Source organism: Meriones unguiculatus, chromosome 5 (genome assembly GCF_030254825.1).
Source record: "Meriones unguiculatus strain TT.TT164.6M chromosome 5, Bangor_MerUng_6.1, whole genome shotgun sequence".
NCBI classification, from domain to species: Eukaryota; Metazoa; Chordata; class Mammalia; order Rodentia; family Muridae; genus Meriones; species Meriones unguiculatus.
The window spans coordinates 21,648,270-21,659,149 of record NC_083353.1 but is presented as its reverse complement, the minus strand read 5'-3'; the positions used below and the strand labels follow the sequence as shown (position 1 = coordinate 21,659,149).

General features: G+C 37.8%; 2 gene segments (V, D, J or C); both read left to right on the top strand.

The window, feature by feature from the left end:
• The first annotated feature begins 629 nt into the window (after window positions 1-629).
• LOC132653946 (Ig kappa chain V-V region MOPC 21-like) lies at window positions 630-1,162 on the top strand. The segment is given in 2 exon segments: window positions 630-678; window positions 868-1,162. Coding segments are annotated over 2 exon segments (303 nt in total).
• Window positions 1,163-9,801: 8,639 nt separating this feature from the next.
• On the top strand, window positions 9,802-10,463 carry LOC132646009 (immunoglobulin kappa chain variable 6-17-like). The segment is given in 2 exon segments: window positions 9,802-9,866; window positions 10,051-10,463. Coding segments are annotated over 2 exon segments (462 nt in total).
• The last annotated feature ends 417 nt before the right edge of the window (window positions 10,464-10,880 follow it).

Genomic DNA, 10,880 nt, shown 5'->3' with positions numbered 1-10,880 from the left:
GTGTTTTATAAGAGATGAAATGCTCATAAGTACTGATCTGACTTGCTATTCCCAAACCTTTCTGTTTTAATATGTATTTTCTTTATCTGCTCTACTTTTCACTCCTCTCCACATTTCAGTCCCTTTCCAATTCAGATTTCCCTCTCCTCTCCATCCTCTCTTTACTTTCTTTTCTCTCACCTACTCTTCTACTTTCCCCTTCTTTTTTCCTTTCTTCTTTCTCCTTCTTCTGTTTCTGCTGTTGTTGATTAGGATTTTTATTATTTCCTCAGGATTGTAATAAAAGTTTTTCTACTATTATTTCTATTAAACTCACTTTATTTAAATGCTTTTAATTTTTAATGGAACCTTGTCATGAGTGCATCTTGCTATTTTCAGATTGAGAGCTCAAAGTTGGTCCTTGAGCTTCTGTCTTTACTGTTTCCCCAGTTATTGGTTCCTAGCTTTGGTGATATTTTTGGCTGAAGATTTAACCTGGATTCTCTCACAGCCCAGTACCCTGGTTATTTACTTTCTCATATGAAGACTGTTTTGCATAGTTCCCTCCAAGACAGCCCAGCTGCTCATAATTTATAAACCAGGCCTTTGCAGTTAGAACTGAAAATCATCAGACAGCCTGGGCAACCAAGATGGAGACACACACCAAGGTCTTCATATTCCTGCTTCTCTGGATGTCTGGTGAGACATTAAAGAGTGTTAGAATATCATGCAAATAATGCATTTGTAGAAAAAAAAAACAGCTATTTACTATTGGAATCCAACTGTATGCAGGCAATGCCATTAGAAAAGACATTTTGGATGCCAACATTTGTATCAGGAACTTTTTGTTTGTATATGTGTATACCCATTGTTTATTTCTGGTTGCAGGTGCTGAGGGGAACATTGTGATGACCCAGTCTCCTGAATTCATGTCCACATCTGTTGGAGAGAGAATCACCCTAAGCTGCAAGTCCAGTCAGAGTGTGAGTGGTTGGGTAGCTTGGTACCAGCAGAAACCAGGGCAGCCTCCTAAACTGCTAATCTACTCTGCGTCCACTCGAAACACTGAGGTCCCTGATCGCTTCACAGGCAGTGGATCTGGGACAGATTACACTCTCAGCATCAGCAGTGTGCAGGCATAAGACCTGGCAGTTTATTACTGTCAGCAGCATAGCAGCTATCCTCCCACAGTGCTTCAGCCTCCAACACAAACATTTTTGAGAGTCTCACCAGCTGCCTGCACCACAAACAGCCCTGGCTTGCACACTTCCACCTTCTTCCTGAGATCTGTTATGCATGACTAATTGATGAAAGCTTCTATAGAAAATTGATTAAGAGATAGCCTCTTTTCTTCCATATTTTTGGCAACACTGGTGTGTATAGATAAATTAGAGAAGCTAAGTGAAGAGATTTAGAAGTTGTGGTGTTGCACTGAAAGGATACAGTACTAGCAAGAGGTATCAGTTAAGGTTATGGTATCATACTGGCTTTAGATATCTCTTTGTTATAGCTTTAGACTATGATGAATCTGTATAAAATAAGACAGATTTTAAAATTATTTAAAAAGAATACATCATCCTGAGATTATTAGTGTAGATTAAGAATCCTCAACCTTTGGTAAATTATCTATCATGAAAATTGTCCATTTCATTTAGATTTTCAAATTTATGGTGTATTGAGTTCTGAAGTTAGACTTAAGGACTCATTGAATTTCTTAAGTGTTTATCAATATGGCCGCCTTTTTGTTTCTGATTTTGTTGATTTGTATAGTTTCTCTCTGCCTATTTCTTGGTTTGGCTAAGGGTTTCTCTATCTTGTTGATTTTCTCAAAGAACCAGCTCTTGCTTTCTTTGAATGCCTGAATTGTTTTTTTTTCTTTATATAATAAATAGTTTATTGCTGCAATTATAGATGGCTGTATAAATATGAAAGACCAGATTGCATTATCAGCATATAGAAAAGATGAGGAACTCTGGTCAACTGAACATGTTGTATGCTTTGGTCTATATGTCTGTGTCTATTGCATGTATGCATCTGATTTTTATTAATTTATTACAATTTATTCACTTTGTATCCCAGCTATGTTCTCCTTCCTCGTCTTCTTCAAATCCCACTCTCCTTTTCTCTCCTCCTCTCATGCCTCTCCCTCAGTCCACTGATAATGTTGGATCTCCTCCCCTTCCATCTCACCCTAGCTAATCAGGTCTCATCAGGACTGGGTGCTTTGTTTTACTCTGTGGCCTGATAAGACTGTTCCCCACTTAGGGGAAGGTGATCAAAAAGGTAGGCACTGTGTTTATGATTGAGACAGCCTCTGTTCCCCTTGCTAAGTAATCCACCTGGAGACTGAGCTGCCATGGGCTACATCTTTGCAGGGATTTTCGGTTATCTCCATGCATGGACCTTGGTTGGAGAATCAGTCTCAGAAAAGTACCCTGTGCCCAGATATTTTGGTTTTGTTTTTCTCCTTGTGGAGTTCCTGTCCCTTCCTGGTCTTACTATCTCCCCTTTCATTCATAAGATTCTCTGCACTCCTCCCAAAATTTGGCTATGAATCTCAGGAAATGTTTTGATACCCTTCTGAAAAGTTTTTCTTTCTCCGTCTTTTTTTATTGATAAGTTTGTTGAGTATAATAATGTTGGCTGGAACCTGTGGTCACTCAGAGTTTGTAGGATATCCTTAAAAGACCTTCGTTTTAAGGACTTTGCTGAGAAATATTATTTTTATAGCCTTGCTCTTTATGTGACTTTGTCTTTCCCCCTTCAGTCCTTTAATAATCCTTCCCCATATATTTTGAGTGTTTTGATTACTATGTATTGTGGAAAATCTATTTTATTCTACTTGGTATTCAGTATGGGTCTTGTATACTGCTTGACAGGTATGTCATTGTTTATGTTAGAGAAATATTCTATGACTTTGTTGAAAGTATTTTCTGTGCTATTGACCTGATTGTTTTGTTTCCCTCTGATAGATGACAAACAGGGAAACATCCCTCAACATATTCCTGTAGGAAAGGTGTTTGTGTGTATGACATTCATCTCTTCCCAAGTGCATGTGCCCTTGGGACATTGATTTGGAAAACAAAAACCCAGGATAGCTAAAACAATTGTGTACAATAAAAGAAATGGAGGTGTCACCCTTCCTGATTTCAAGTAGTATTACACAATCATACCAATAAAACGGCATGGCATTTGCATAAACTGAATACCTAGATGTAAATTAATGTATATATATATATATAGATAGATAGATATAGATATAGATATAGATATAGATAGATAGATAGATAGATATAGATATATATCATATTATTGAAAAAGAAACCCAAAAATACACATTGGAAAACAACATCTTCAACAAATGGTGCAGGTCAAACTGAATGTCTGCATGTAGAAGAATGCAAATAGATCCACACTTATCATCCTGCACAATACTCGAGTCAGTGTGTCTGAAAGACCTCATCATAAACCAGATACACTGAGCCTGATAGAAGACAAACTGGGAAATAGCCTTCAAAACATCCCCATAGGAGATGATTGTCTGAACAGAATGGCTACAGCACAGGCAGTAAGATCAATAATTGATAAATGGGACCTCAAGAAGAGAAAAACAATTTTTAAGGCAAAGAAACATTATCAATTAGTAAAGCAGCCACCTGTAAAATAGGAAAAGATCCCTATCCAATAAAAGACTGATTTATGTCTATCATATGAAAAAAATTAAGAAATTAGAAATCAACAAACCAAGCAGTCTAATTAAAAATGGTGTATAGACCTAAACAAAGAATACTCAATAGAAGAAAATCAAGTAGTTAAGAAACACTAAAAGAAATGTTCAGCATACTTAGTCATTGGGAAAAAGGAAACCAAAACTACTTTGAGATTTTCTTTTGCACCTGTCAGAATGGCCAGATCAATAATACAAGTGACAGTTCATGCAGGTGAGGAATGTAGGTGCTGGTGGGAGTGAAACCTTGTATAGACAATGTGGAAATCACTATGGTGGTTCTTCAGAAAAGTTGGAATTGATCCACCTCAAGAACCATCTCTACCCGCTTTGGGCATTTACCCAAAGGACACTGCATCCTATCCCAAGGACATTTGAAGAACCATGTTATCTGTGGAGTTCTTCATAATACTGAGACTCTTGAAACAATGTAGAAGTCCATAAACTGATGAATAGACATAGAAATTGTGGTACATTTACACAATTGAGTATGATCCAGTTATGAAAATAATGATGGCATGGAACTTGTGAAAGTAGCCAACCAATGTTTCATTTGATTCAAAGCCCACTTCCCAAGATTGAACCCATACCCAACACTGCTAGAGTAACCAAGAACTAGACTATACAACTCAGACAATGAGGGTAAAACCAAACATGATTAGTCATAAAAAGTATCAATGCAATGGTTTCTAATGATATTTTGCTGTACTTATGGATCTGTCCCTTATCCACTCATCATTCGAGAGGCTTTTGACAGCAACAGATGTGAACAGATGCAGAGAATCACAGCCAGACATTATGCAGAGAGAGAGAGTGTAAATTGGAGGTCTCCATCAAACCTGTTTACTCAGATATCAGTGATTTCCAAGAACAGTGTAAGAGCCAGAGTGGGTGGAGAACACCAGGAGGACAATAGTCTGTGAATCGACTAAGCAATGCTCATACGAATTCACAGAGACCACAAGGGCAAGCATTGAACTTACTAGAGCCTGAGTTATGTCCTCTGTGCATATATTAAAGCTTTTAGCTTAGAAGGTTTTTTTTTTGTTTTTTTTTTTGTTTTTTTGTTTTTTTTGTTTTTTTTTTTTGCTTAAAAAAAAACCCATTTATTGTTTTTCTCTTTAATTAAAATAATGAGCAAATCTAATTGAATGTATCAGTATCAAAATAGTTTGCAACAGCAACAAAAATTTTAAAGTATTTTCATGACTTTGCCATCTTTGATGGCTATTCTTGTTTTTCAATTTAACTACATCTGGTGAGTGCTCTCTGTCATGAACAATTCCACATTTGGCTAAGGCTGAGGATCTGGCTTGCTTCCATGTATGTGGACCTATCTGCATTGCCCCCGTGGCACGCCTGGGTTGGCTACCCAGAGGCTATTTAAGCTGTGGGCTGGCTTTCCCCGGGGTCCGAGGATTGTTCAATGTTCCTGAATAAACTGCATTGAAAAAAAAAAAAAAGAAGTTTTATGTAACTCTTGCTGTGATAATGAGTGAGTCTGACTCTTGTGTCTGTGCTAGGGACTGTTTTTCTCCTATTTTGTTCTAATATCTAACTTTGATATGATAGTTTTTGCTTCATTTTATTATATATTATTTTTGTGATTTCTGATTGTTACATCTTAGAAACCTGTTTTCCTTTTTCTAATAAGAGACACAAAGGCAGTGGATCCTGAGGGAGGAACTGCAGGGAGGAACTGGTAGGATTACAGGGAAGGGAAATATAATCAGGATATATTGTCAAGAAAGAGAATCTATTTCCAATTTAAAAAACTACAAATAAATAAATAAACAACACCCTGAAAGTTGGTTAATTATAAGTTAAATAGATTCTTTTTGTCTTTCCTCGTGGATTTTACTCCATAACAATTTCAGGATAAATCTTTCTCATCTTATAATTGAACAGAAGAAGCAGGGAAAGCAGTCCAACCCTGAAGCTTATACAGTACCTGCTTTCCTTCTTCGTTTATCTCTCTTGGTATCAGGAGCATTATCATCCAAGGCTAGGCAGTAGGAAACTCATTTTGAGAATGAATGAAAATGAGAGTGAAGGCTAGAGCAGAACAGAAGAACAGAGTTGTTGTTTTTTTTGGTTTGTTTGTTTGTTTTTCTTGAAAAGAAGGGTCTCCCTGGGAAATTTGTATATTGTCTAGTAGGCAAATTAATATGGAGAGAACCAAGGGAAGGTTGGGAAGCCTATTAGGCGAAGCACTGGCATAAATTGCCTTCTGTCTTTGCATGGGCAGGCGACAGTGGTGAAGCCAGGAGCACTGTAGCTCATTGCTGCCCATGCCTAGGATGTCAGCAGCATCTCAGGTCACAGGCTTGGTGAGAAGATGGCATCCATATCAATCTCTGATATTCTAACAGCATGTGGTATTTTGATTTCCCTTTTTTGAGTAACAAGTGGTTATTAATACAGCAATTCACCAATCTTGAGTCTGATACTCTACATGAGTAGGAATGGAGCATCAGGGATCTCTTTTCATGGTCTTTCGAAGTATACACTGAGTGGCTGTTAGACTGTATTATTTTTGTTTGTTTCTCATGATGGTTCTTTTTAATTGAAAGCTAGTATTTTAAACTACTCCCAATTATATCACCAGTCTTTCTGATCTGTTTCTTTTTGTCTGATTTATGTTATAAGGGGTCTTGTGATTTGATCAGATCCACTCAAATAACCTGCCACTCTAGAGGTCATACTGTGTAATGTTGCTGCTGAATTCTTTTAGAGACATGTGCCTTGCTGTTTAAACACACACATTGAAGTTAGTGTGTTGACTGCAGAGTCAGGAATATTGCATCAGCAAATTGAGAGTTCTTTCTGGATGACATCAGAATAAGTTTCTAATTACTGATTGTGTGCCAATTGCATTTATGAAACTGGGTATTATTCAGAACTTGCATTTAAAAGTTTTATTTGAAATTTTCATGCATCTATATATTGGATTTTGAGCATTTCACTCCCATTCCCTTTAATCTTCCTCCCCTATCTCCTGGTAAAAAAGTCTTCCCCATACCATTGATTTTTCAAGTTGCAGTTCTTTATTTTTCCTTCTGATTATTTCCTGGAATATGGACTACACTCTTCAAGAAAATGACTCCCCAAGTCCTTACTCTGTCATTTCTTACTTACTCATTGACTTTCAGTGAAGGATAAGACCACATTGGATCCTGCCCCTTGCATGAGGAAATGGTGGTGGGTTAAGTGGTGCAAATTGCTGCTGTGGCAGTTTGCTCATGAGGACAACAGAAAAGCTATTCCCACAAGGCCCTGTCTCACAGCCCTTGTTCACAGTGTCTGGTCTTTATGTGGATTCTGTCTATTCTCCATGAAGGTTCCTGAGATCTGGGGCGGGAGACATTCCCTTTGGGATGACTACTCCCCAGTCACATGTTTTCTGTTCCTTGGCCAATTGTGAGCCTCTGTCTTAACCACTTTCTACTGTAAAAAGATACTCTTAGGATGAATGGTAAAAATAGTATGATTCTAAGGGCTTAAATAAAAGGACATTGAAAGCAGTTTGATGCCATGTCCATTCAGAAAACAAACAAGACAGCAAGCAAACAAATGAACACTTGAACTATGGTACGTTTTTCCTTGTTCCCATGACTACCCACACATAGTTTCTTGGACAGGATTACATTTCTGGGCATTAACATTAATACCATTCTGTATGTTTCATATAGTGATGGACAAACATCTTAAAATTTCATCTGTAGACTCCTCAGTGTGCCAGGCTGCAATAAAATCCCCCTTTAGAGCTCAGCCTGTCAGCCAGCATCTGAAGCAGCAGCTTTCGTAACTCCACACTGAAAAGAGCAAATCTCCACATTTTCTCCTCCTTTGTGTGTCAACACAACCGTGACTAACATGCAGCTAGTGAAAACAAGTTCTCACCGTGATCATTTTCTCACAGGTTCTCATTACACTTAGCATTAACCTCAAAATTAAGGAAAGATTTCCTAAATCAGACAGTCTCATTCATACGTTGGCCTCTATGCACAGGCTATATTAGCTTCTTCCACGGGATTAGCTTTCCCAGACTCTTTTCATTAAATGTCTTCTGCTTTAAATGAACTCAGTGTACTATGCATGGCTAAAGGGATCTTCTTTGCACTTTTGAACTGCTAAATCTCTTCTGTCAGGTCTGCTCCCAAATAGCTTCTCCTGGAGAAATCATTCCTATCCCTTTATTTCTGTCACATACCCCACCAGCTCATCCACTTTTTATCTTACTTTCTATCACCTCATTTTTTTTGTCTGACTGACAGTACTAACTACTTTCTCATCAATGATAAGGAATAGGAAATTTACTCATTAACTTCCTTTGAATGACAACATATGTATATGTTAATTGAATTCTATGCAATGGGAGACAGAAGAGTGTGTACATATATATATTGATAATGTATCTAGCTATGTTTCTGTGTAGAATCAACTATTTAACATAGGTTGCTGGAATATGCTTGTTCTTCTGCCAGAAACCCAAATTTTCAGATTATAGGCGCCCATCACCAAAATGGGCAGAGGTGTGACTCTTAAAACTGTACAATGTGACAAGTTAAGTCCATAATGGTATAGGAGTAATATCTTAGGAACATGGATAGGAATGCCAGCCAACACATTTTTTATCACATGCCTCACCCCCACCAGCCATCCTGTTGTAAAACCTAATGAGATTGGAAGTGATTATAACTTACCACCACATCTATATACTACAAGTTGCGGGATTCTAGATACACTATTGATTGTGTGCATAAATTAAAAGACTCTAACATAGCTTGGAGCTAAGATAATTTCCAGTGGTTACCTCTAGGAGGAGCTATGAACTGTAGGCTTCTTCTAGGGGAAACTAGAGAGGAAAAGTTTGTGGAGGAAAATGGTGGAAGTAGAGATCCTCCCTGGCCATGTCTGCAGCACAGAGGGTCATCATCAGCTGGAAATCAGTTGTATCTACGCAGCTCTCACAACCAGCTATTTAGCCTGATTCCACCAAAAGCAGAGAAAGGCTACCCATTTGCTCACCTGGGTAACTCCCAGGCATCTTGACCTCTCCTGGATCTAGGACAGAGAGCTGTTTCTGCACCATCAGGATTCCTACTGAAGAGGTGACACTTTATTATTGTGAAGGCTGTTGCAGTCTCCTCCTCAGTGCATTAGTCTACAATACAGACACCTTTAGAGCTCAGCCTGATAACCAGTGTTTGAACCAGAAAACTTATTATCTCTGCACAACCTGGTAAACACTCTCCTCTCTGTCCAAAGATCAATGAGCCTTGTCTCACTAAACTAGACTTGAAAGTCTAGGAGAGCATTCAAGGACCAATATGTCCTTTAATCTTTTATGGGAGGTACTATTTGAGTCAAGATTATATAATTATTTTCCACAACTTTTGTCTATTTTGATAGTTTGATTTTAAAGGTGATTTGACACAAAACATTCTCATTTTTATGGAATCAGTAGTTTAGAAATAACATTTTCTTTTCATATTAGCAATCCATATTTTTTAAGTAGATAATCTTTAAGTTCCAGAAATGACCTTATTTTTCTTCATTGAACTTCTGATTTTACCTATGAATAAATTTTACCTATGTATAAAATCCAGATTTCCCTCTCCTTCTTTCCATACTCTCCTTCTTTCCTTTCTCTCACCTACTCTTCTACTTTCCCCTTCTTTCTTTCCTTTCTCCTTTCTGCTTCTCCTGTTTCTTTCTGCTGTTGTTTATCAGTATATTGTTTCCTCAAGATTGTAATCAAAGGTTTTCTAGTATTATTTCTATTAAACTCACTTGCTTTAAACGTTTTTGATTTTTAATAGAATCCTGTCATAAGTGCATCTTGATATTTGCAGATTGAGATTTTTAAGTTGGTCCCTGAGCTTCTATGTTTAATTTTTTTCCCCAGTGATTGGTTAATCACTTTGATAATATTTTTGGCTACAGCTTTAACCTGTGTTCTCTCACTATGCAGTACCTTGGCTATTTACTTTCTCATTTGATGACTACTTTGCATAGGTCTATACAAGCCAGCCCAGCTGCCCATAATTTATAAACCAGGCCTTTGCATGGAGGCCTGAAAAGCACCAGACAGCCTGGTGCACCAAGATGGAGGCACAGACATGGGGCTACCTATTCCTGTTCCTCTGGATGTCTGGTGAGACATTAAAGAGTATTAGAATATGATCAAAATAATTCATTTGTAGAGAAATTGCTATTTAGTATAGGAATCCAATTGTATTCAGGCAATGCCATTAGGAAAGGCATTTTGGATCCAAACATTTGTATTAGAAACTCTTTGAGTGCATATGTGTATACTCATTGTGTATTTCTGGTTGCAGGTGTTGAGGGAAACATTGTGATGACCCAGTCTCCTGAATTCATGACCACATCTGTAGGAGACAGGATTACCTTAAGCTGCAAGTCCAGTCAGAATGTGGATAGTGCTGTAGCTTTGTACCAACAGAAATCAGGTCAAACTCCTAAACTCCTAATTTATGATGCATCCACTCGATACACTGGGGTCCCTGATCGCTTCACAGGCAGTGAATCTGGGACAGATTACACTCTCAGCATCTGCAGTGTGCAGGCTGAAGACCTGGCAGTTTACTACTGTCAGCAGCATTATGCCTATCCTCCCACAGTGCTTCAACCTCCAACACAAACATCCTTGAGAGTCTCACCAGCTGCCTGCACCACACGCAACCCTGGCTCTGCACACTTCCTCTTTCTGCCTGAGATTTGTTATGCATGACTGATTAATAATTAATAAATATCCTCCATTCTTCCATAGACTATGCACACTGGTGTGTATAGATTAAAAGGAGAAGCTAAGTTAAGAGATTTAGAAGTTGTGGTGTGGCACTGAGAGGATATAGTGTAAGTAAGAAGCATCAGTGAAGTGTACACTGTCATGGTGGCTTTCCCTATCTCTTTGTTATACTTTCAGGCTATGATAAATCTGTATAAAAATCGGATAGAATTTCAAATCATTTACAAAGAATACATCATCATGAGTTTATTACTTTAGATTAAGAATACTCAATCTTTAGAAAAGGAAATCTATCAAGAAAATTCTCCATTTCATTTATATTTTCAAATTTTGTGGTGTATGGGCTTTTGAAGTAAGACCTAATGATTCTTCGAATTTATTCAGTGTCTGTATTTATGT